This window comes from Uloborus diversus, chromosome 2 (assembly GCF_026930045.1).
Source record: "Uloborus diversus isolate 005 chromosome 2, Udiv.v.3.1, whole genome shotgun sequence".
Taxonomy (NCBI): Eukaryota; Metazoa; Arthropoda; class Arachnida; order Araneae; family Uloboridae; genus Uloborus; species Uloborus diversus.
This window is the reverse complement of record NC_072732.1, coordinates 60,497,590-60,522,813: the sequence shown is the minus strand read 5'-3', so window position 1 is coordinate 60,522,813 and position 25,224 is coordinate 60,497,590. Positions and strand designations below refer to the sequence as shown.

Sequence of the window (25,224 nt, the reverse complement as noted above, 5' to 3'; positions counted from 1 at the left end):
TTCAAAAAATTTTCGAGGAAGAACACCCGAAAATTTTACCCATTAGTCATCTGAAGGTATTCTACAGTAGTGTTTTTGATACTCCTTTGAAACATATTTGATGGAAAATCATGAACTTTCCCCCCTAGGTTCACCAAAAGATAGACTAAATTTGCAATTTTAAGACTTCCGTTTCAGAAATTGTGCATGAAAAGCCCCTACACTCCACATTCCATCACAAAAGAGGTCGAACATTTTTTAAAACCTCAGTCTCAAAGGTCTCTAAAGTCTTAAAATAATTTAAAAAAAAGTTTTTGGGAAAAAAAGTTTTTTTTTCCTAGAAAAGTTTATTTCCACTCAGGAAAAATGGAAAATTTTTGAAATTTTTTGCAGAAAACAATGTAGTTAGAAATTATAATATTTACTTTGGAAAGTTTTTTTTTTTTTTTGCTTCATCTAAATATTTTATGTGCAGTATCCCACATGAAAACACTAACTTTTGGTAATGGAACAGCTTCCATTGTGGATGATTCCACAATGAATTCCATGTTGGAATTCATTGTGCACCAAAGTATTTTATACAACTTTTCTCATTAAAACTGTAAAAGTCTACATAGGACAGAATTATATCAAAAACATCAGTGAATAAAATATTTTGATTTAGCAATTTATAAAACTGACACACTACTCAAAATTAACTGCTGAATGATGATTGAATTAATTTCGATAATCTTGGGTGTTTTGAACTTGAAAATCTAAGATTGGCATTTTAAGAAACAAAGGTTGTTTTAATAGTAAAAGTTTCATGCATATTTCTAAGAAAGAACAATAAAAAGGACATCATATACTTTTAAATATTAAGCACTTTTTAAAATTTGTAAGAAAATATAACTATTGTAACTCCATTTAATTGGTAAAAATTCAACTTTTCAATTTTTCCTGCGGGAAAATAATTCTGCAGCTACAAAATTTCCGGACAGTTTACATCTTTAGTAGGGCTGTGTGATGCACTGATGCATCGCCAAAAACCAGTGTGGCTCCCACATCGTTAAACCGGTTTAAAATTTTTCTCTAAATCGATGCATCAATATCGCTCCTATGTACAGACACCGGTCCAGGGTTGCTGCCATTCTAATCTCTAATTTTTTTCACACTAATGTTAAATTAACAGTGTGTTGATCAAATCTGGCTTAACAATGAAGTAAAGGTCAAGATTTAGAAATTTTCTAAGTGGCCAGTTTAGACTCCAAAAACGTGGTGGGTTAAAATTATGAAAAATAAAGGAATAGAACTTTGCACATTCTAAAACAGACTAATTCAATACTGTTTTTAGTTTTATAAAAGCAATGTGGATTAAATACAGATAAAATTTCTCTTTTCAATAAAACAATTAATTAAAAAGAAACAAATTTTAATGCACATTTTATGTAATTTTCAATAGGATAGTTTATAGGTAGTTGTGTAATTTTCAATAGTTTTATAGCATTGGGATGAACATCCAGTTCTATTTTCGGTAACTTAGACAATAAATTGTATCGTCTACTTCCATCTTGCGAATGACCAAACATGGCCACTGCAGGAAAAATTTAAGATAATAAATAGGTTTTTGAATTTGTTGCATAAAGATAATTATAAATTAGTAATAATCTTTAAAAACTACATTTTTGACGAAATAGTCAGATTTAGCACATTAGCGTCTAAAACAATGTGGATAAAATAATATTCTGAAGAAAAAATTTTGCATTTTTCAAGAAATAATTAAGACCTATCTGAAAAAAAAAGCCCACCTTGTGTTATTTTCAATAATTTGCAGTCCAATAAACATCCAATTCCATTTTTGGAAACTGGGGCACTAAAGAGTCTTGTGTACTTCCATCTTGGGAATGACCAAATATGGCGACTACGCCAAAAATTAAAATATAAATTTTGGAATTTATAACATGAAAAAAAAAAAAACACCTCATGAAACTACAATTTAGTTGAAAAGTTTTTAGCACATTTGCATCCAAAGCAATGAGGATAAGATTAAGTTTTAAAAACGAAATTTTTCATTTCTCAAGAAAGTTATTTAAAATACTCAAAAAAAAAAAAAAAAAAAAAAAAATGCAGCACATTTTGCATTAGTTATAGGGACATGTCGAGCCTCTTACGTTTGGGAGGGGGGGGGGGGGGGGGGGTGCAGAATTCTCAAATTGCAGACTCTAAATGATAAAACTTGCCAAATTCACACACACACACATAATTAAATAATATAAACATCAATATATATATATATATATATATATATATATATATATATATATATATATATATATATATATATATATATATACATACAGTGAAGCACCGTTTATATGTTTTTGAAGGGACTGTATGAAAAAAGCGTACAAATAAAAAAATGTATAATAGGTATAGGTTAATGTGCATTAGACTTCACAGGGACCAATTTCAAAAATGAATAATTGAAAAAATGTACAAAAGAGAAACCTATAAACGATGCTTCACTGTATATATATATATATATATATATATATATATATATATATATATATATATATATATATATATATATACGTATATATATATATATATATATATATATACATATATATGTATATATATACGTATATTATATATATATATATATATATCATAGCTGCCAACCTCAAGATAAAAAAAATAGGAGCACTTAAGGGAAAAAATAGGAGCAATGAGGGTTAAAATAGGAGCACCAAATCGTGGCCTGTGCTAAACCTTCCTTCTGTATCGTAAGCTTCTATCTAAGCACCATTACAATGCGTTTCTGAATTTTCATGTTAGATTTTCAACAAAACTACAACCAAGTTCAAAATACAATTATTTTACATTAAAAAAGCATCATTACGTAGGTACATATTGAAAAGTAAAAAAAAACATGATTACTGTTTGATTTAATAAAACTGCAACCCTTTAAAATATTCTTTTATACATATCCGACATCTATTGAAAATGCATTGCATAAGAACATAAGAGATATAATAAGATTTAAATATAAAGATTTAAAAAATAATAATAATAAAAAAAAACACAATTACTTCTTATACTTGGAAGTAAAGCAACTTCATAGTAAAGGTCAAGACTCGGAAATCTTCTAAGTGGCCAGTGGCCACTAGACTCCAAAAACTTAGTGGCCACCACTGTCGCTAAGTTTTTAAACACAAACTGGAGGGGGGATGGGGCAGTTATTACAACTTTCATTTAAAAAATAGATGAATAGGACTTCGCACATTCTAAAATAAAGTTATTAAATACTTTTTTTGTACATGGAAAATGCAAGTTAAAATAGGTTTCTGATTTATTTAAAAAAAAAAAAATAAATAAATAAATAGAGAAGTCAGCAGAAATCTTCATTTTAGATGAAATAGTTTCAGCTTATAACAAAGCCTCCGAGGCAAAAAGGATCAAATACAGATAAAATTTCCCTTTCAAAAAAATAATTAAAAAAAAAAGAAAAACTAACTTTTTGCCTTTTGTTATTTTCAATAGTTTGCATTGAGACAAACAACCAATTCTGTTTTCGGAAACTTAGGCTATTAATAGTCTTGTCTACTTCCATCTTGCAAATGACCAAACATGGTAACAATGCGAAAAATTTAAGATGATAGATTTTTGAATTTGTTGCATTAAAAGTAATTATAAATAATTAATAATCCTTAAAAAACTAAAATTTAGATGAAATAGACAGTTTTTAGCACATTAGCGTCTAAACCAATGAGGATAAAATAATATTCTGAAGAAAAAAATTTTGCATTTTTCAAGAAAAAAATTAAGAATTTTCCGAAAAAAAAAAAAAAAAAAAGACGCCCATTTTGCATTATTTTCAATAGTTTGCATTGCAATAAACATCTAATTCCGATTTTGAAAACTTGGCCACTTTAAGAGTCTTGTGTACTTAAATCTCGCAAATGACCAAATATGGCGACTAAGTCAAAAATTTAGATATAAAATTTTGAATTTGTTGCATGAAAATATCTTTAAAATAAAAAATCCCCATGAAACTACAATTTAATTGAAAATTTTTAGCACACCCGTGTCCAAAGCAATTGGGTTAAGATGAAACTTTAAATAGTATAACTGTCTTCATTTCTCAATAAAATTATTTAAAATAACCAAAAAAAAAACTTTAAGATAATTTGAATTCCGAAGCTTTGAATTCAAATTATGTTTTTCGCAATCACGAGTTGCGACAAGACTCTACTGGTTAGAGTTATTGTTTCTAGAAATGGCTCCCCCGCCCAAGCATGTCCCTCCTCCTGGGTGCTTACGTGTATATAGTTGTGTGCGTGTGTGTGTAGGCTTACGTGTGTGCACGTAGGCGTGTGTATGTGTGTAAAGGCGTGCGCGCGTAGGCGACTGTGTATGAGCATGAGTGTGTAGGACATGGGACGCCACCGCCCAGCAAAAGTGGATTCCGGGGCACAGTGCTCAGGATCAGCCGCGCCGCCGCCGGTGGACGGTGGTGCTGCAGGCTTGGTCCAAGCTGAAAAAGGAACCGGAACATCAAGGACTGTCAAGTGAGAACAATAAGCAATCGTGATTGCTCAAAAAAAAAAACATTTTGTAGCATATTTTGCTTATTTTCACTAGTTTGCAGTTAAAAGAAACCCCAATTTTGCTTTGTCTTTGAAAACGAAAGCACTTAGGCATCGCCTACTTCCATCTTATGAATGACCAAACATGGCGGCTACGTTTTGCACGTCGCTGAAATGCTCGATGAAAAAACGATGTTCTCCGATCGATCGACGCTCCACTCAGTGTTGATCCTGATACTAATGCTTCCAGAGCATCAAATTGCCTCCTCTTTTGTTGAGTTTGTGCACAATTCCTACCTTTCAGGATAGGGAAATTTCTTCTTTTTCCTTAGAAATCGAAAAGTGTACAAGCAAAGTCAAAAAAACGGAGTTTTTTGGAATAAATCGGATTTTTCGGATTACGCAATAAAAATCGGAGAAACTCCGGGAAAAACGGAGCACTTGGCAGCTATGATATATATATATATACACACACACACGTATATATACATAAATACAGTGGCAGATTTAGACGGCAGGCCCTTAAGCTATTTTAGGTATGGGCGGGCCCCTTTTTGTAGTCCAGACATTTGTAGTCCAGACAACTTGTTATGTCGGTGGCAAAACAGTTTCAATTCTCACTATATGTCCCCCCCCCCAGTGATTACATCAATCCATATGGTTTTACTTTATTATTTTCCTTCTTTTTAATTCTCCTACTGTCCTTTTTTTGATTGATCCTGAAAGAGGAAAAGCAAAGAGTGATGCAGGGACCTTCTTTAAGGGGGGCTACAGAATATCCACAATTTTAGGGGTTTATATATGTATAATTCTGCATTTTTAGGACATGCAGGGCAGTGAACAAAAAAGAATGGAGCTAAAGCAACATTTTTTGCTTGTGCTAAACAGATCGACAGCATGCATCAGAAGTAAGGAGTAGGAGTTGAAGGCTCTAAAACTCCCAGAGTCGATCATTTTCCCTCTGACTCCGCAGCCCTGGTATATTTCACGTTCATTTTATAACTCTGCACTTTTTTTGGTTCCAAAAGTCAATGTACAGAGTAAAACATACCATTTATATACTTTTGCCGACTCATCTGTTGAAAATGCCGACTGTCAAAAAATCTGGAGGGGGGGGGGGGTGTCACATCCTACGTGCCCCCAACGGCCACGTCCCTGATTAGTTACATTAGTTTTCAGTTAAATAAAACTTCAATTTTGCTTTGTCTTTGAAAATTAGGCACTTAAGCAACTTGTCAACTTCCATCTTGTGAATGAACAAAAAGGCGGCTATATTTTACACGCAGCTGTAATGCTGAAGTATCGCCTTTTTGATCAAAAAACGATGTACTCCGCTCGATCCTCCCCCTCAATGTTTTTCTCAGGCTTATCTTCTAAAGCAATAAATTGTCTGCTTCCCTGTTGAGTTTGGGCATAATTCCTCTTCACCCCAGAATATTTTTTCTTGGGAAAGGAGGAAAAAATGGCTACTGAGGAAGTTTTTTTGAGTTGCCACTTTTTTAAACTTGATCGCCATGTGGTGAGTGGTGACCATGAATTTTGTCCTTTACAATGCAGGTGCAAAGAGTTAGGCCTTCATTTCTTCCAAAATATGTAAGAATGCACACATTTTTTCAGTTATTGATGAAAGATATATTGATGAACTAATAAGTTTATCAGAAAAAAAAATCAAAATTTAAAGAGCAAAATAGCAACAAAAAATGCTGTCATGTACATGTATTTTGGTGTTACATGCAGTGGAGCTCCTAGCACAGGTGTCATACGGGTCGGTAAGTATCACACACACCTTCCCCCCAAAGAACCTTTAAATGGGTTATGTAATTATGAAATTAATAAATTTTTCAGAAATAACTCATTCCTATTTTTGTGGCATAGCAAAAGTTCAGAAGAAAATAAAATTGCGCATTTTTATGCAAAATTTGCACTAGGTAGTAGGCGCCATATGTAACCTACCCTCTCCCTGCAATATTATGCATTCTATTTTTGTTATACTTGTTAGATTAAATATAATTTAAGAATTGGAAATTTTCAGAATTGAAGAATGTTTTTAAAAAATAAACTATGCAATCCTCTTTGAGTGTCACTCAGTGTGGACCCCCTCCCCCATCCCCCCAATACTGGTTAAAAGGAACCTTTTTTTTTAATGCAAGAATTATGTGAGCTTTTAAATGGAATGCATGACTTTGCCTCCATCTTTCTGCATTAAAAAACAGGCTCAATATAATCTCAAAACTTGTCTTCAATACTTTTCACTAACTTGCGCTTTTAGCACTGCTTTATAACACAAAATAGATTCTTTCTAGTGCTGGAATTTGTTAATTTGTATCTGGCATGACATGCAATTTTTATTTTTTGTACATAATTTGTAAAATTTTAACAAGCAAGTTTAAGTTAAAAAAAAAAATCGTAATGAATCGCTACATTGCAATGTAAGGTTGGCAATGCATCACGATGTAGAAATTCCTACATCACTCAGCCCTAATCTCTAGTAAACACAGAAGAATTTAGGTAAAAATCACTTCAATTTTTGTCTCATGAAAGTAGTATGGAAATATTCTTCCAAAACCAAGTACTTGAAAGAACTTAAGCAAAAAAAATTTAAATTTTGTAACTCCAAATATATCAGATCATAATTTCACATTAGCTCTCTTGAAGCACAGAAGTACCAGTTACATAAATACTACTCTTTATCAATGAAAGTGTATGATGAATTTATTCATAAATAAAAAATATTCTACTTTTCTTTCCAAACAGTAATACCAAAGAAAAATTGAAGTTACCCTATTAAATCCTTTGGTGAAGAAATGGATATCCAAAATGTATTTTTTTCATATTTAATCAGCAAATCAGCATACTCATCAATTTCTTCAAAGTCGGTAGGAACTATGAGAAAAAAAAGAAAATTCATTCGATTGCCTTATTTAATTTTTCCTACCAGTTATTATAAAAGTTATATTTGAAAGAAAAAAAATCCTCATTCTGAAAAAGTTTATATCCATACATCAAAATCAAAACTTACCAAGTCACTCATCCATTCCAAAGCATGAAAGAAGGCTTAATGCATCTTAAAAATATCGCAAAAAAAAAGTCAAAAATAAATAAAATAATTAAGTAAATATCAAAAAATTAAAAATTGGAAAGTAGGGTATTGAGATGGGGAAAAATATCTGTCAGTCTGTCTGTCCTCGCCTAATAACTTTTCAATGAATAGTCCGATTCGAACAAACTTTTTTTTGTTCGAAAGATCTCGGCGAGGACACCTCATTCCCATATTTCACTTTTTGATTTGAACTATTTTTTGTTCAATTTTGAACAGTTCAAAAAAACTTAACATTAGCGCCTACTGGGAAATTCAAGGCAATTCCGAACTGTGAGGCGAATTTGCGTCAAATAAACTTTGTAGGAAAAAGCTTTTGATGAAAAACTAGTACAGTAAAACCTGTAAAGTTGACCACCCTTGTAAGTTGACCACCTCTCTATGTTGACCGCTTTTGTCAGGAACGGAATTAGTCCTATCTCATATAATGAAGGAAAACCTCTGTAACTTGACCACCTCTCTATCTTGACCACCTGTCTATCTTGACCACTAATGTACGCCAAATTTGGTTTGGAGTATTGTAAAAAACCCTTTGTAAGTTGACCACTTGGTTTATTTTTTAAAACTTTCTCCAGCAAATTATTTTATTATATTATTTATTCATTAATTATTATTATTATTATTTTTTATAGCCTTCCAAAAATGTTTTTAATGCTTTGATGACAGATTAGCCTTTTACTAACTAAACCAGCAGCATAAAGCTTATGCTGCTCTTTATTCTCCAAACTTGTTTTTCATTTGTTGTTCTATTTGAGATAGCTTTTTGTACACTGTTCAATGAAAATAGGTGTCAGTAAAAAAGTTCAAAGTCTTTTCTTTCAGTTGCAATATGTTGTGGCAACACAGGAATTGTGCTAAAAAGAGCAGGCCCGGATCTATAATACATTTTGCCCCCCCCCTCCCCTGCAACAAAATATGTAGGGCCCCTACCTAGTGGCCACCAGTGTCTACTTGTAAAGTGAATAAGTCTTAGTGCTAATTTTTTCTATTTTTCTTCAATTTCTAGGGTCGTTAGCCCTTTTAAGGACGCGGGCCTCTCGCACTGGGGGTACGCAGATCTGGGCCTGCAAATGAGTACAGTTACATGTTTCTGGTGCAAGGGACTAAGAGAAAGGACATTTTAATTTTGCCTTTATGAACTGGGAGAGTCGTGCTTATTGCTCTTTGTGCTGTAAGTTGTACAAAAAAGGTTTGCAATAGAAAGTTAGTTGAACTTGAGATTAATAAAAAGTATGAAAGATTATATTAAAATTAATTGAAAATGGAGAAAATTAACCGACACATATGGAATTTCTAAAACTACAGCGTCTAATATAGTTAAACAAGGAAAAAATAACAAAATTATTTGAATAGTATTTTTAATTATTGTTTCACTTTCAATAATGTTAAACAATGAAAGTGAGTTGAACATAAAGAATAAGGGTGAATTACTCAAAAAAATGAATACATGGTGCAAGAAATGACAAAAAAAAAAAAAAAAAAAATCATTATCGCCTTTATAAGTTGACCACCTGTCTAAGTTGACTGCCAAAGTACTGTACCGCGAGTAGTCAACTTACACAGGTTTCACTGTATATAATATATCTTTTTGATTTGAACAATTTTCGGTTCAATTTTGAACAGTTCAAATCCTTTAACATTAGCGCCTACGGGGAAACTGAAAGTCAATGTAGATTCCGTACTTGAAGGCGGATTTACTTCAAACAAATTTTGTTGGAAATAGCTCTTGACGCCAAACACCAGACACTGACTCCAAGAATTAAGGGACACATTTTTAGGGGTACATTTGATTTGACTCCGACTCCTGTGCCCGACAACTAATCAGACTCCAACTCCCCGACTTTGTAACTTTGGCAAAAATTTATACACGGAGGACAAATGACTGACTCTGATTCTTGGATATTCGACTCTGACTCCTTTATCACAAAATGAGATTGACTCCGACTCCGCAGCTATGGTTTTAACTGTGAAATAATTATTGTTGATATGACTTGTTTTTATTTTCACGCTAAAGTTTTAATTTAGGTATTCAGTTTTCGGCGAATAAACTCAAAGTCATTTATGTTTCTACATAAAGATATGCGCAAACAATTTTTTTTTTGTTTTGACAATGAAAATTATTTCTTTAAGTTGACATTTTATTGATTTTTTATTTATTTTGGTAAGTGCATTAATTCATTTAAAAAATTATTTTTGGCAACAGGGGAAAAAGAAACAATTTTTTTTTGTTGATATGATGTATTTATTTTAATGAGCTTATTAATTTTAATTATTATTTTTTCGTTTTGAAAGCTGTTAAAGAATTTTTTTTAATGTAAAAAAGTGTATTAGCTGCTTTATTTAAAAGGTGCCGCTATTTTATTTGTTCGTGGTTTTTTTTTCTTTTTCTTACGCATCTAATTTTTTTTAGATGAGTAAGGAATATCTTATTCCTAGAAATCAGCTTAAAATATTAAAAAAATATGTTTGAAACAATTTGCAATTTTAGCTTTTTTTGAGAATATTGATCAGGTAAAAGAAAGTAGTGTGGGTATACGGGAAAGTAGGCTCGTTTAGTTCTAGACAGAAATTCTTGGGTGATACTGTATACACTGGTGTGCAAAAATTAAGGACAAAGTCGAAAAATTAGCATATCAACTGAACGAAGAGGCAGAGCGGACAGAAAGACCAATCAGGAGATTAAGTAAGGTGATGTACGGTAGCACATGCGCAGATATGCAGGCAGACGTAATGGGGGAGTGTCTGAGTAGTTTAAAGCATGTTGTCGGTGTAAGATCAATATTTCTGGCAAAGAGATTGCACGCCGTATAGCAGTTAAAATCACACCGAGTTGCTGCCTCAGCGAGAAATGGCGAATAATCAATCTGTTAGACGACATCTGGATGCTTTTACCCGAGGTCGAATCATTGGGAAGTTGAAGGAAGGCTGCAGTGTGACAAGTGTGGCTGCAGAGTTCGGAATTGCTCACAGCATCGTTTCACGACTTTGGAGACAATTTCAAACCACAGGAACAGCTATCCGGGGTTCAGTAGTGGTCGTCCACGAGGAACCACACCCGCAGATGACCGGTATATTGTCTTACAGGCCAGAAGAAACGGGAGGCAGACAGCGGGAGAAATCGCTAGACACACGACACAGGCGACTGGACGACCGATATCGCATTTTACCGTGGCCAGAAGACTGCACGGTGGTGGTCTGTTTGCACGACGCCCTATACGGTGTGTACCTCTAAAGCCTGTCCATCGGAGAAGACATTCTCTGTGGTGCCGGGAACACCGGAATTGGAGAGACAATGAATGGGGACGAGTACTCTTTACAGATGAGAGCAGATTCAGTCTGAGTAGCGATTCTCATTCATCTGGAGAGAGCGGGGAAGCTGCAATCATCCCTCGAACATCATTGAAAGGGACAGGTATGGAGGTCGCGGTGTTCTCGTTTGGAGAGGCATCATGCTTGGTAGCCGTACAGACCTTGACATCTTCGACGCAGGTTCAGTCAACGGGACCCATTATTGTAATGAGATTCTTCTTCCATATGTGCGTCTTTTTAGAGGCGCTATGGGTCCGCAGTTCCTTTTCGTAGACAACAATGCACCATGTCATCGCACAGTAGCTGCTGAACAGCTCTTAGAGAGTGAGGATATTGAACGTATGGATTGGCCGGCACGATCTCGGGATCTCAATCTCATCGAGCATGTATGGGATTTTCTAGGCAGACGCTTAGCAGCTCGTACCTTACCACCAGTAACGATTCGGGAGCTTCGATTGGAGCTGCAAGACGAATGGGCAGCAATGCCTCAACAACTCATTGACACCCTCATTCTCAGCATGGGCAGACGCTGTGAAACCTGCCGAGCAGTCGGGGGAGATCATATCCCCTACTAAAGACCACATATTTCTTGCTGGAAACCCATCACAGGGATGTTTCGGCCTTCAGTAGCATTGCGCTCCATGCTCCTTTTTCAATAAAGCTTCTTTTTATCCCTCTGATTTCTCTTTTAGTAAGTGTTGCTTACATTACACCTGTCCTTACGTATTGGGGATCTTATGGTATTAAATGTGTTGATTTGGAAAGCTTTTGTACAAAGTTATATTGAAAAAACCGTCTCGTCCTTAATTTTTGCACACCAGTGCATTTGGCATGCGCCAATTATAAAGGAGGTAAATTTTTAATTTGGGTTAGGAATTGACTGATTGGGAGGAAACAAAGGGTAGTTATAAGGGAAAATCATTCTAAATAGAGTGATGTTTTAAGTGGAGTTCCTCAAGGATCATTTTTAGGGCTTCTTGTTTAATATTTTTTATGAATGATATTCATGAAAATGTTACTGGAAACATAACTTGTTTTGCTGATCATATTAAAGTTATGGAGATTGTAGAAAAATAAGAACAAGTAATACGGCTGCAAGAGGATTTTAATCATAATACTAATTGGGCCGATAAGTTGGGTATAAGTTAATGGAAATGTCAGCTGCTACATTTAGGTTGTGGAAATAATACAAGTTACTATTAACAGGGTTCAGTCATAAGTCAGGGAGAAAATCTTGTTGTAGTGTCTTAATAAATCAGGACTTGCAAGTAGAGGTGGACAATGCTGTTCCTTTTAATGATCCATTATTCAGAGGATTGTATTATTTACCTGTTCATTGAACAAAGCCGCTCATTTATATGTGAGAGTTACTCACATATATTGAAAAAGTTGCATCCAATCATTAATATTTTTTTAAGGAGAATCACCCAAAGTTAGTTAACAGGAAGAAAATATGCCTGTAAAAATTTAATCAAAAAGTATTTAATTAGGTTTAGCTAGTGATGCAATGAATATTTGTCGAATTTGGCCCCTCAGCTGAACATTCAGCTTCGGCCTAATACCTTGTTGTTTACTATTTGGCCTCGGCTGAATACTGTACAAAAAAATGTATCTCATTATCAGACACTGAAAGTTTCACTCATTTTTATCTATACTTGTCATGTTTAATGGACAATTTAAATGAAATCCTTTTATAATATTCTGTATTGTCATTTTCAAGGTTATTCACTCATCAAGGACAGCTAATAATGAATGTATTCAACAAACATCAAGAAATTTTGGTTAATGCCGAAAAATAGAATATTTTTTTCTGAGATATTAAGAAAGTTGATACTTATTTTATCTGTTGAAAATAATTTTAATTCATAAAAAAGTTGAAACTGAAGGTACTTTAGAGTACCGTCGGTAAATAAAGGGTTAAGGAGTCGGTCAGACTCGTTTGTTCATGATCGACACATCCCTAATTTCAAATAACAAATCCAATAGAATGCTTGGGTTTATCAATGAATCTATTTCAAACAAATCTAAGAAGGTTCTTCTGCCTTTACATAAAAGTTTGGTCAGACATCATTTGGAGAATGCTATTCAGTTTTTGGTCTCCTTGTCTCAAGAAAGAATTTTTTTATTGCAAAGGGGACTTTTAGACATTATGAAACCAGACTAAAAAGCTTAATATGTATAGAATAGAAAGAAGAATCAGAGGAAACATGATTCAACTTTAAATTTATGAAAATGAAAGATGTTAACGGGGGCAGTTCTCAAAAGGTGAGAACAAAAAAGTTAACTTTGAGCAATTTCAAAAATTTTCAAGTTTGACATAAATTTTGCTTTTATTCTACAGTATGCATACCTAGAACATAATATAAGAACATGAAAAGACAGCAGGTAATTGTAAAAATTGTGATTCAGCAAATTAAATCAGCAGTCTGTAAGTAACAGATTTTGGACATTGTTGTCCTGTAGGTAACGGATTTTGGACATCATCATAATGTAAGTTTCACCATTTTTGACAATTGTTAATCTGATTTTCCAATGAAAATTTTATTTACTACTTTTTGAATTTTGCAATTTAATAATAAAGAGGATATTAATGAAGTACTTGAATGGCTATACATACTGCTCTTTACATATAATAAAGTTTTGGAATGATTTTGAAGAAGTTGATGAAAGGTTAAAAAAAGCTTCAAATTAAAAATAATACAAATGTAAAAAGTGACATCAGTTTTAATAATGAATATTTTTTCTGATGTCATAAGAATTAAAACGATGTCTAAAAAAATTATTGAAAAAAGAAATTCGTATTTCTATTCGGAGATCGTTAAATTATGTTTCCAAAAGAAAGAAGAGAAAAAAAAAATTTCTAAAATAATAAATGCGGGGGAAAAAAAATGCTAGCACAGATGATAAAGTCGCCAAAACTGGTGCAACTGTCGATAAACTACATTTGTCAAACTGGAATTCCCCTCTGGTAACCTTTAGCTTATCGTATACTGTGTTTTTGCCAACGGAGGTTTGCTTTGGCGATTTTAGCGCAAAATGGCTTTCGCTACGATCATAACCATCCATGTTTCTACATGTATTGTTCAATGTGTATCGTATTAATTATGCAAAATACCAATGGATTAAAGAAGATAACATTATAATAACCTTTTTTATTGAGGTTAGAAGACAGTGGATCATCAAAAATTATGAATAAACGGGCAGAATTATCGGCGTCAAGATCGTAACGCCATTTGGACATCTCACATGTACGTTTAAGAAAAATTATTTTTCTTCTAAGATACCGCATAAAAGATTATGAAAACACTTTTAAACAATTAAAAATTGATTCTGAGGATCGATAAATACCTTTAAAACAAAAACATATACTTAGTTATCAAACAATAGCATTGTAAAGATCGTAATTTTTGGACATGCATCAAATTTCAAACATACTTTTTTCTAAAATCGTTTACAAAGTAAATAATCTGTCTTTACTTTTGTTATTTGTGTAAAATATCAATAAAAAAATATTCAGTATTAGATTCATACCTTTATTTTTTTTTTTTTTTTGAAACGTATTGAAATAATTAAAAAAAATTTTTTTTTAATGGTACATTTGCTCAGTTAACGTTTTGGTATGTCCAAAATTGTGCCTTTTAGCAAAGAAAATATTTTTTTAAGGGTATTAGAAGAGCATTTTTTCCATAATTTATATCAATTCTTGTCTCTATACAGTATTATAATTTAACTCACAAATTTTTGAGTTAATTAAAATGAAAGTTATTTGCTGTTGAAGCTTCAAAGTTGAGGCTGTGTTTGCTCCCACCTTTTGAGAACTGCCCACGGGTTAAATTTTTGCACAGAAAGTTGGACAAGGAGTCATTGTTTTAAGCTATTCAAATCTCAGGCAACCCAGGAAATTAAGAAAAACTACATACTTAAGTAAGGTCGTAGGCAATTGGAACAGCTCACTGGATAAGGCAGTAATGAACAAGAGGGTAGGTAGATTTAAGAGAGCCGTCAATCTTCATTGGGGACTTATAAACTAACTAGGATCAACCTAGCTGGGCCCAGTGCCTGTTGTTGGTCATGACATTTGCATTTGTAATTCAGCAATTTACACTGTTAGAATAGCTTTCAATGTCCTCTTAACAAAAAGAAAAGGCATTCTGCTAAAAAGTTTAGAAGAAGTTGGAAAAAGAAAAGTTATTGGTTATGTTGTTGGCATTGGTTTTAATCGAAATTTAAAACCCAATGATGAAAATAATGTGGTTTAAAAATCATTTGACAAACTTGATGGTTTAGCCTTTATTTATGAAGTTGAGTAACATACTAAATTAGATCAGTCTTTAACTGATGACTTATTATGTTCACTGTAATGAAAACTAGGCTAAGGGAGAGCCAGCCCTAATAGTTTTGCCACTCCAGGCGATGTTCACAAGTGCTGCCCGCTTGTCTTAATAGATATTTTAAATTATTGAGCATACTCTCATGTATTCTGTGAGACAAAAGAAAAAAAAAAACAACTAAGGAACAAATTTTAGTTTCCAATTTTTTTTTTGGCCTCTTTTCAATTTGCTATTTTGAAATTTACCTCCTTAGGTGATAGCATAGGTCCTCGTCGTCTAACCCTGGGGGCAGAACCTGGGCTAAGGTTTGGGAAGATAGAACATTATGAATCCATTAGTATAGTATGGTGGCACATAAAGTTTGTGTGGAGCCAATTTTACAGTTGAAGTGGCTTTGCAAGATTTTAAGTGCACCTGGTACCAGGAATATCTGAAGTAACTGAAAGACATTTCAGGTTTTAAAATCTCCAGTTCATAAAAGAAAGCATTTAGCACCTGAAAGAGCAGCTAAGCTTACATATCTAATCCTATAACTGAAAGCTGCGACAAGGGGTCAAAGTGGAAAGATAATTAAAAAAAAGAAATGAAGAATGAAGATAATGTTTGGCCATATTTTGGCAAAAATAAACAATGGTTTTGAAGTAAGGTAGGTCTTAGTTTAAAAACAATTTGAGCAGTTTGTCTGAAAATTCAAAAGCAAAGTGAGCCTCTGAATCTAATTCATATTATTGCTCAAACCAGATTTATATACAATTGTTGAGAGGATTGAACGAATACATTTCTTTAAAATATTACTGTCCATGTCCAGTGAATTAGAAAAATAAATAAATAAATAAATACAAAATGTTGAGCAAATGGAACTTCCTGAAGGAATGTTACAGTACAGTTGACTTTTAATATTAGCAAAAACTTGTCATAGATTTTACTTTTTGAAATATAACAAGTTACTTTGATAATCATCTTCTTCTTCGTAAGGTTTTTTCGATAGACTATCTCGCACAGGAAATTTTCTGTAACATCTCGTGTCAATCCAAACAAGTTCTGTATTCAAAACATCCATTTTAAAAGTCTACCGACGGCAATCATGAATAAAGTTTCTTTTTCATTCGACTTCATTGCTCAGAGAAGGCAAAAGAGATAAGCTGTTGAAACGTTCCTCCTCACCGGTATTTATGAAGACTAGTGCAACATAATTTCGTACAAAATAATGCTCACAACTGCGTCTAATCACTGTAATAGTGATTAAAATTGGCATTAAAACACTTTAGAAAGGGTATAAACAAGAAAAAGTTTATTTTCTCACTCTTACAACTGCGCCATATATTTTTTCTTTCTCTAAGCTGTGTGTTTGAGAGGTTAGTAATTGTTGTCATTTTCAATTTTCAAACTAAAAAAAAGAAAAAGGAAAAGGTGAAAATTTTATTTTATGCTAGTAATAAACTTCAAATTCTTTTTGAAGAATAAAAATGTTTCTTCATTTGGTTTCATTTTTCGTAAAATTTCTTTTCTAAATTGTCTACTCGCCGTATGAATTTTGTCGGTACCTAGAAAAAAACTTCATTACACCATTCGCTTCCAAATTTCTAACTGAATTATCGTATACAATATTATATGTGTACCTCCTATTAATTGCAAGAAAATCAAATAGAATATAAAATATTTTTTTACTCCTCCTTATAATAATTAATCGTTAAAAATGATTGTTTTAACAAACGATCAGATGCAATATTGAGAGTTTTGAAACTTGCGTAAAAATAATTCCCTCCAAAAAATATGTGTTTATGTCACTGATAATAACTAAATGTATCTTGAATGTATACTTTACCTGAATCGTTCTTGTTCCTCTGAATTTTAAAGTGAGCATTTTTATAAGGGAAATGAGTCAATGAGTAGGTATGTTCGAATGAGAGAAGCAACCAGTTAACCTAGTCAGTTGATTTCATGACATTTGATAATGTCAATGGTTAATGAAGTGAGTGCCCGTAGAATATTTTCAAACACACTCGTCTAACCAGGCAACTAATAGAACCTGGTTAGTTAACACGGTGCGGACGGATTAACTGGTTGGTCTCTGAGAACATATGCAATATGTTATTTGACTAAAAGTTTAATGTATTGTACAAGGGGGATATACCCTAGCGGTACCTGTATTTACCTGACTGACATTGCCAGTCCAGAGGAGGTATCGTTACAGACAGATGTACACAGAAATTATTGGTATAGATTCAAATTTTAATCAACATAAATTCTCTAATATAAGAGCAAATAAATGCTTGTACATATTAGAGTTGAATATCCCAAAACTCCTGATTCTTCTTCATCAGATAAAACTTGTCCCAATATTCCAAAGAAATTAGAATGTGAATTATTATTTTTTCCGAACTAATTTCCAGCTAAAATATAGGTGAACCTTCAATTGAAAATTCATCGTTAATCACGGTCATAGTTGAACATTCCATTTATTTACATTTATTTATGAATTTGATCCTCCTAAATTAAGATGGCTTTGCTTACATATGAGAAATCTATATCTTTATGTATGACAGTTACAATATGACCAAGGGTAGTAGCGGATTTACAGGTTTTGGAGCACCTTAGTCCATTAAAAAAGTGAGAAACATATTATTACATTCGCTTCCATTTTTAACATGATGAATTCACCACTGACCAGAGGTTTAGTTGATTGCTAGCAAGTATAGTCTGTAATAGAAATCTTATTAAGAAAAGGCAATGCCTGGTCATTTTTTATGAATTTCTTTAATAATATTTTTGCCTTTCACATTTTATAACTCTCAATATCTTCTGCAACCTTCTTATTAGCACCATATGTTGCTCTCATAAATTCATTTGAAGAACAAACTCATTATAAAACTATCTTATATTCAACTGAGTTATACAACAGTTTCCTAGAAAAAATCTGAATGTTGAAAGAAATTCTTCCAACTTTTGCTTCCTTCCTAAAGTCTTTCCTTATTGTAGCATTAAATATCTGTTTCAAATGTTAATGAACATTTTATCTCAATTTTTCTTAATATGTCTTTTTAATACAATTAAATATAAACTTTGGGTGGAGTGATCTTTCAGATTGAAATTTTTGTTTAAACGTAAGAGACATTTAATTAGGTGCACTGTTTACATTTTTATAAGAGCATTTCTTGCTATTTTTAGAAGCATTTTTCAGGATTTTTATGATATTCCTAAAGGTAGCCACTTTGAAAATTTGTAAATATATTAGACGAAGTAATGTATTCATATTTATTTTGAAGTTTGGTCTTAATATCTTTATTAGCATTAAAGTTATGGTTTATTATGTGTATCTAAGTTATTTCTTGTCCCCCTGTATGTTCATGTTTATTGATGTATAGCACCAAGCCCTGGTCGTGACATGTCCAATTTCGAATTTTAATTTTTTAGAGTTGCCGTTTCAGAAAAGTAGAAATTACCAGGTGTGATTTTTGAATTAAAATTTCTGCAAGTTTGTGTTCTCAGAATCACAGAATTCTACTCTGCATCTTCTTCTTTTCACTCAATAAAACAGATCCAACTAATTAACGAGTTCATCAAAAGAACTTTCAGCTTTTTTGTGTTGAGCAATAATATGTTACACATTACATTAAAAATATTCTGCTCTTAGAATTAACTAAATTAGCCAAAAGGTTGTCTTGGCCTAATCTTGTGTTATTATTCATGATAACCTAATCAATAACAGCATCAATAACCTAATCTTGATGTTATTATTCATGTCATAATTACTATTAAACCATTGTTAAAACAGTTTTTCTTTTTTCAGAAACAAACAAAATTCAGCAAAATTGAATACAGCAAGTAGCTAAATATGGGAGTTCCAGCATTTTTTCGCTGGCTTAGTCGAAAATACCCTTCAATAGTTGTTCATTGCATTGAAGAAAAGGTAAGATTGATCAAGCATCATCTTTTTTTTTCTGGCTATGTACAGAATGCAGCAGTTTAGAGAAGCTGTAAAAAAAATAATATAGTAAACTCTTGATTATCCACAGTCTTTCACAATTTTGATTCTTTTTTGCCAGTGATTAACTGAATGTAAATAATTAACCCATTTTAACTCTGCAAGTGAAAAATCTATTTTCTAGATAGTCTTATTTCTTTCTTCCCCCTCCTCTCCAATGATATCAAACCTTCCAAGGTCATCGAAGCCTGGCTAGTTCAGATTTTTAAACATACATGTGACTACTTTTGTGCCTAGACAAATGATCAGGCCAGTTTTGTTTGAAAAAATTTCCCTCCTCTATACATTATGAATGTAATGCAGCTTGAAATAGCTTTCAGTCAATCTGTTAGCAGGATTTGCTTGTGTATGTTTAGTTCATTTGTAATAATGAGGGATCCTTTTTTAGCTTTTACATTTTTTTAGATTCACTCAGGGGTCGAAGTAGTCCTATATATCCTTCAAAAAAAGCAACATTGTCCTGTATTTTCTATATTTTTCAAAAATGTCCTATATTTTCTATATTTCCTTTTTTTACCCTATATATCTTTTAAAAAGAACAGTAAATAAACTTTCTGATATCGGATTTTTCGCTGAAAGTACGTGCCCAAACGAATTTCAAATTAAAAAACGCAACTGACTAAATCCTGCAACAGGCATCTTCTCTCATTGGCTACAGCAATGTGACATCACTCTATAGTTGGTGGAGTTTCGAGAACTAAGTCTGAAGTTGGTTTTAGAATTTTGCGTTTGGGGGGCAACAGCCGTTTGTTTTGTTTTTCATCATGGGTTTTCGTTTTTGTTGGTATAGGGGCCTTGGTGGCCGTGTGGTTTCGCCAACTTGCTTTGTAAGCAGAGAGGCGCAGGTTCGATTCCCGTCTGTAGCCATGAGTGTTCTTTTATTCCTATGTAATGTACATCTTTCATGTGTATTGTCCTGGAAATAAAATATGGAAGAAGGTTGTGGATTATTAGAGGTAAAACCTTCTCCGCTGAGAATAGCTATATATCCCAATGTGTGTTACCATAAATCAAATCGTTGGTATATTTTTGTGTTCAGTGCATTTTCTAATTGGAATTTTCTAATATTCTTTTTGCAATCTTTTCTTTTTGTAAAATTTTGGGATCATTCCTTATGACGTTAAAACGTAGTTTGTTGTATTAAGTGGAATTATAATTGCGAAATCACATCGCTTAACACAATTTCGTGTGGAGTGGTCGAACCAGGAGGACATTAATTGTACAACTTTTGGTGCATGTGCACTAAAGGAAAAGATGATTTTACCGCTTTTTGCCATTTTTGCAACTGTTTGTCATTTTGCAACCATTTGAGGCAGCATGCTAAAACATTCAAGCGTAAAGAAAACTCTGAAAAACGTCAGGAGGAACATCCTCAAGCTCTGTTTGTTCTTATTAGAAGTGGTAAAAGGTTCTGTTTAGATATAAAATCAAATAATAGTGAAATTTGTACTTGGGTCATGAGTGAGGAATAAAAATAAAAATCAGCTTTGTTTAAATTTTGTTCAGTTATTTAGTCTATAAAGTACACTTTTTTCAAAAATTATTCTTTCAACTACAGGAAAGTCATTTGAGATGTAAGTTATAATTTTGTTTGAGTTTTTTTTTTTTTTGAAACAAAAACATTGGTAAGAATAACTAAATAATATATGATACTAGCATTCCCGTACCCGGCATTGCTCCGGTAATGGAATTAGCAAGGGCAGGGGTCTGTCCAGGATTTTTCACAGGGTCCGTTTTTTGTGAAAAATAAAATAATTTTGTGAAAAGTGAATTAATTTTGTGAAAAATCAAATAATTTCGCAAAAAAGAAATGTTAAATCGAAATTTTGGAATTTAGAGCGGGCACAAACTGCATCATTTAAACTTAAAGTAGAGTGTTTTCCTCTTCTATGTTGAGAATATCATTCTGGGGTGTTTTCTAGTATTTGGCGGGGGGGGGGGGGGGCATCGTTCCATTAAGTAGCAATATTTATCTATCATTCTACAATATGTTAAGTTATACTAATAATATTTCTGTACAGCATTTAAAATAATTGTAACAGAATAAATAAATAAATAAAATGCAGACGAGGGGGGGGGGGGTCAGCGTTCAACTTTTTGACCCAAGACACTCTTAAAAAGCACAGAATTTCGTTTAAAATTTATAAATTCCGTGATTTTAACAAAAATAAAAAGAGATTTTATTTGTTTACTTCTTAACAAAGCGTATTAAACATCAAAAATTCAAAAAATCGAATTCCCATAGCGGATGCAAAGAGATCGCAATTCTCAAAGTGAAGGCATCAAAGGTATAAAAACGGCTTTTAAAAGAAATATTTTTGATAAAATTATTTTTAAATTGCATTTTAGAGTCCTATGATAAACATATTGTTACAAATCCTGTAAATAGTAATTATTGTAGTAACGTAACCTGTAATCAGTTTCCCGTAATGAATATACAACCCCTTTTCATTCGGCTGAAGTATACGACCCCCTATTTCCTTTTCTTTTCATTGATAAAATTTGATAATGGTCTACGCATTTTGGGAAGCAGTAAGAATGTTGTGGAAACTTCTTCGATGTTTATAGAGGCGTCCCGCGTGATAGAAAGGATAGTTTCGATTGAGATTTCGAACTGAGAGCGTTTTTGCTCTGTTTATTGTGAGGCATTTCGCTGTGTTGTTTTCGTATTTGGAAGTAAATACGTGTGTAAACGTTGAGTTTACGGTGTTGTGTGATAGTTGCTTAATTGCTGATGAATAATTTAGCCGTTGTTGACGATCTTTCCTGTACATAGTGTAAATAAATTTCCTGTGCTTTTATCAAGAACTGTGTCTTCATTTCAAGAAAGTGGAAGTCACACCGAATCCGTTACAATATCATTAATATCTGTGGACACAGTTGAAGCAAAAATAAAATTAAACCATAAATTCAGCATTTTAATTTTTGACTCAAAGAAAATGGAATTTTGCTTTTAAAAACTTGAAATGCGTGTTCCAACAAAAATAGAGACTTTTCATTTATTTGCATCCTAATAAAGCGAAGTTAGCTTGAAAAAAGAACAAAATATGATTCTTATATCGGATGTTAAAAGATTGTATTTTTCAAAATGTAGACATTTAAAGAAAAAAAAACTGCAAGTAAAACAGTTTATTTAAAGTTATTCATCCTTGTTAGCATCGAAAAATCAAACCCATATAATTTTCTCCCCCCCCCCCCCCCCCCCAAAAAAAAACAGTTAAACATCGCACTGCAACATAAGAACGCAAATATTGACAAGCTGGTAAAATGATGAGAATATTTTCTAATCAAGTAGGTTTAACATAAGACGCTAAATGGCGATAATTTTGAAGTTGGTAACCCTATCTGAAGCGATCATATTTTTTCCCAACCCTTACTATCCCTTTGCAGTTCTAAGTTAATTTCGCAGATACATATTATTATTATTATTGTTGTTCATTAAATCATGAGCGGGGAGAAAAGTGCTTACCAACGCATTTTCAGAAAAGTTTACGACACCGCTGCTAATTAGCTGTGATAAAACAAACAAACAAAATTATTTAAGACTAAACTTATTTTCAGCTGTTAATTTCTTTCCAAGAAACAAACATCAAACATTATATTTATCTGGCAGTAGCAATTATTTATCCCTTGCAGGAGCATCCCAAGAGTGACAATTTTTTTTTTGCAAAATTAGCAGATTTTGTATAAGCTGATCCTTCTAATTTGACTTCAAAAAAAAAGGTTCCAAAAATTATCGGTTTTAACCACAGAAATATGCGTTATTTTGCTTTCAGATTTGCTCTTTCAATAAACTACTCGTGAAAGATCCATTCTTGTTTATCAGAATTTTGTGAAGGGTCCGTTTTGGTTGATCAGGATTTTGTGAAAGGTCCGTTTTGTTTGATCGGGATTTTGTGAAATGTCCGTTTTGTTTGATGGGGATTTTGTGAAAGGTCCGTTTTGGTTGATCGGATTTTTGTGAAGGGTCCGTTAACGGACCCAAATATCCTCTGGCCAGACCCCTGAAGGGTTAACAGTGTTTGGGGCACCTAGTTTCGAAAATCCCCTGTAATAATTACTTATTAGTACCTATATTTTTTTTCTAATTTTGGGAGGATCCCGGGGCCCCTGGACTCCTTATGTATATGCTCTTGTACTTAACCAATCTTTAACTATTATTAACGATCCTTTTAAAGTATTATCTTTGCAAACACAGGTCATCCACATTTTATTGTTATACCTATGTTTAAGCAAGAACTTCTTTGTATAACACATTTTTAGGTTTTTTTTTTCTGGTGCTAAAATTATTAAGCTGCTTGATGAACAGACTTTGGAGCAAGTTACATAAAATTGGCCGTGTGAAAAAAAAAGTCTTCTTTAAATTGATCCCTGCTACTTTTAATGTCTGTCCTTGTGACTTATTAACGGTTTTTGCAAAGCAAACTTTTACAGGAAACTGCACTCTTCTGAATTCAAAAGGATAGTCCGCCTATGATGATGCTCTTAAAAACTTCGTTTCTAGTTTTGAAAAAAATGAAAGCAAAAGACAGAAACATTATTATTTGACTTGAGAAATAAAAACAATATCAAATTTAAAATTCGCGATCGACCAAAAGTTGAGATGAAGTACTGAATAATGATTTGAATGGAGGAAAGCCTCTTAAAATAAGGGATTTAAATTTCAATGACAGGTTTTAATTTCACAGAAATTAACGGGTTTTAATTAATTTCTTCCGAACTAATTGGTATTTCGAAAAATCCTTTCTTAGTGGATACTTTCGTAATCATGTGGATATGCCTGCCAAATTTCAAGTCTGAGGCTTCAGCCGTATTGGCTGTGAATTGATATATATATATATATATATATATATATATATATATATATATATATATATATATATATATATATATATATATATATATATATGTTATCTCAGGACATTGATTTTTATATGTTAAGATGTATTATTTCTTTTTTCATAGCAAAATTATTCATATAATGTGTCCTATATGTGTCCTATATTTTTTGTGGAAAATGTCCTATATGTGACAAGTCGGTCACTTCTACCCCTGTTCACTGTCATTGTTTTCAGAAACAGTTTAAAAAACAAGAAGTTCCGTCTAGAACTAAACGAGCCTACTTTCCCGTATACCCAAGTGCATTCTTCATCTGTCCCTCTCACTTTTTCAAGGCACGAGCTGCCACTGCCTCAGAGTCCACAAATCTGCCAATATTTGCAGAGTCTGGGTTGGACTTATTTTGGGAAAAAGCAGGGTTGCCAACTGCTCTGCATTTTGCGGAGTTGCTCCGTAAAAATTGCAAAACTCCGCAGCTTCGCTAATTAGTTATTTTGCTCTGCATTTCCAGTTTGGTCTTAATTCTGATCAGGCTTACCAAAGATTCTAATAAAATTATTTATTTTTATTATATTTTGCTAGTTAATTATAACAGGCATGTAAATATAGGAACAAATTAAAGATGCTTACTCAAAGCATGACATAGTGTTTAAAGCTGTTTTATTAATTCAAAAATAATTATTTTTACTCTAGAATGATTATCAAAGCTCAAAAATAATTTTCGAATAGAGGTTTAATTATTTTATATTGACTTTTTCATACAAAATACCGAGCTGCTCCTCAAAATTTCAAAATACCCCTCAAAATCACCACAGATGCTCCTCAAATAGTTTCTCCGAGGTTGGCAAGCCTGGATAAAGGAATCAGAGTCAGAGTTGAATATCCAAGAATTGGAGTAGGTCATTTTTCCTCCTTGTGTAAATTTTTTCCAAAGCTAGGAAGTCAGGGACCAAGTCATGGAGTCGGTCCGATTGATGCTCGTTCACAGGAGTTGGAGTCAGAGTCAGGTGCCCCAAAATTCTCGGAGTTGGAGTCGGGAGTTTGTCGTCATTAGCTATTTTGAACAAAATTTGTTTGAAGTAAATCCGCCTTCAAGTGCGGAATCTATGTTGA

The 25,224-nt window shown here is 32.8% G+C and overlaps 2 protein-coding genes across 3 annotated transcripts in view; one reads left to right on the top strand and one right to left on the bottom strand.

Moving 5' to 3' along the window:
- The window catches only part of LOC129217072 (activating signal cointegrator 1 complex subunit 1-like), a 41,112-nt gene extending 24,710 nt beyond the window's left edge, over positions 1-16,402 (bottom strand). The window contains exons 1-2 of one of the 2 annotated variants that reach the window (XM_054851319.1): positions 16,236-16,402; positions 7,331-7,433 (exon numbers count right to left, since the gene is read on the bottom strand). In XM_054851319.1, coding sequence (XP_054707294.1) covers positions 7,331-7,433; positions 16,236-16,347 — 215 coding nt within the window. In that variant the 5' untranslated portion in view covers positions 16,348-16,402. Of the gene's footprint in view, positions 1-7,330; positions 7,434-16,213 lie in introns of both variants that reach the window. The other variant, XM_054851320.1, reaches the window with a different exon arrangement.
- A 229-nt stretch (positions 16,403-16,631) lies between these two features.
- LOC129235175 (5'-3' exoribonuclease 2-like) overlaps positions 16,632-25,224 on the top strand; it is a 169,485-nt gene continuing 160,892 nt past the window's right edge. Inside the window, exons 1-2 of the mRNA XM_054868864.1 lie at positions 16,632-16,697; positions 19,078-19,197. Coding sequence (XP_054724839.1) covers positions 19,123-19,197 — 75 coding nt within the window. The 5' untranslated portion in view covers positions 16,632-16,697; positions 19,078-19,122. The remainder of the gene's footprint in view (positions 16,698-19,077; positions 19,198-25,224) is intronic.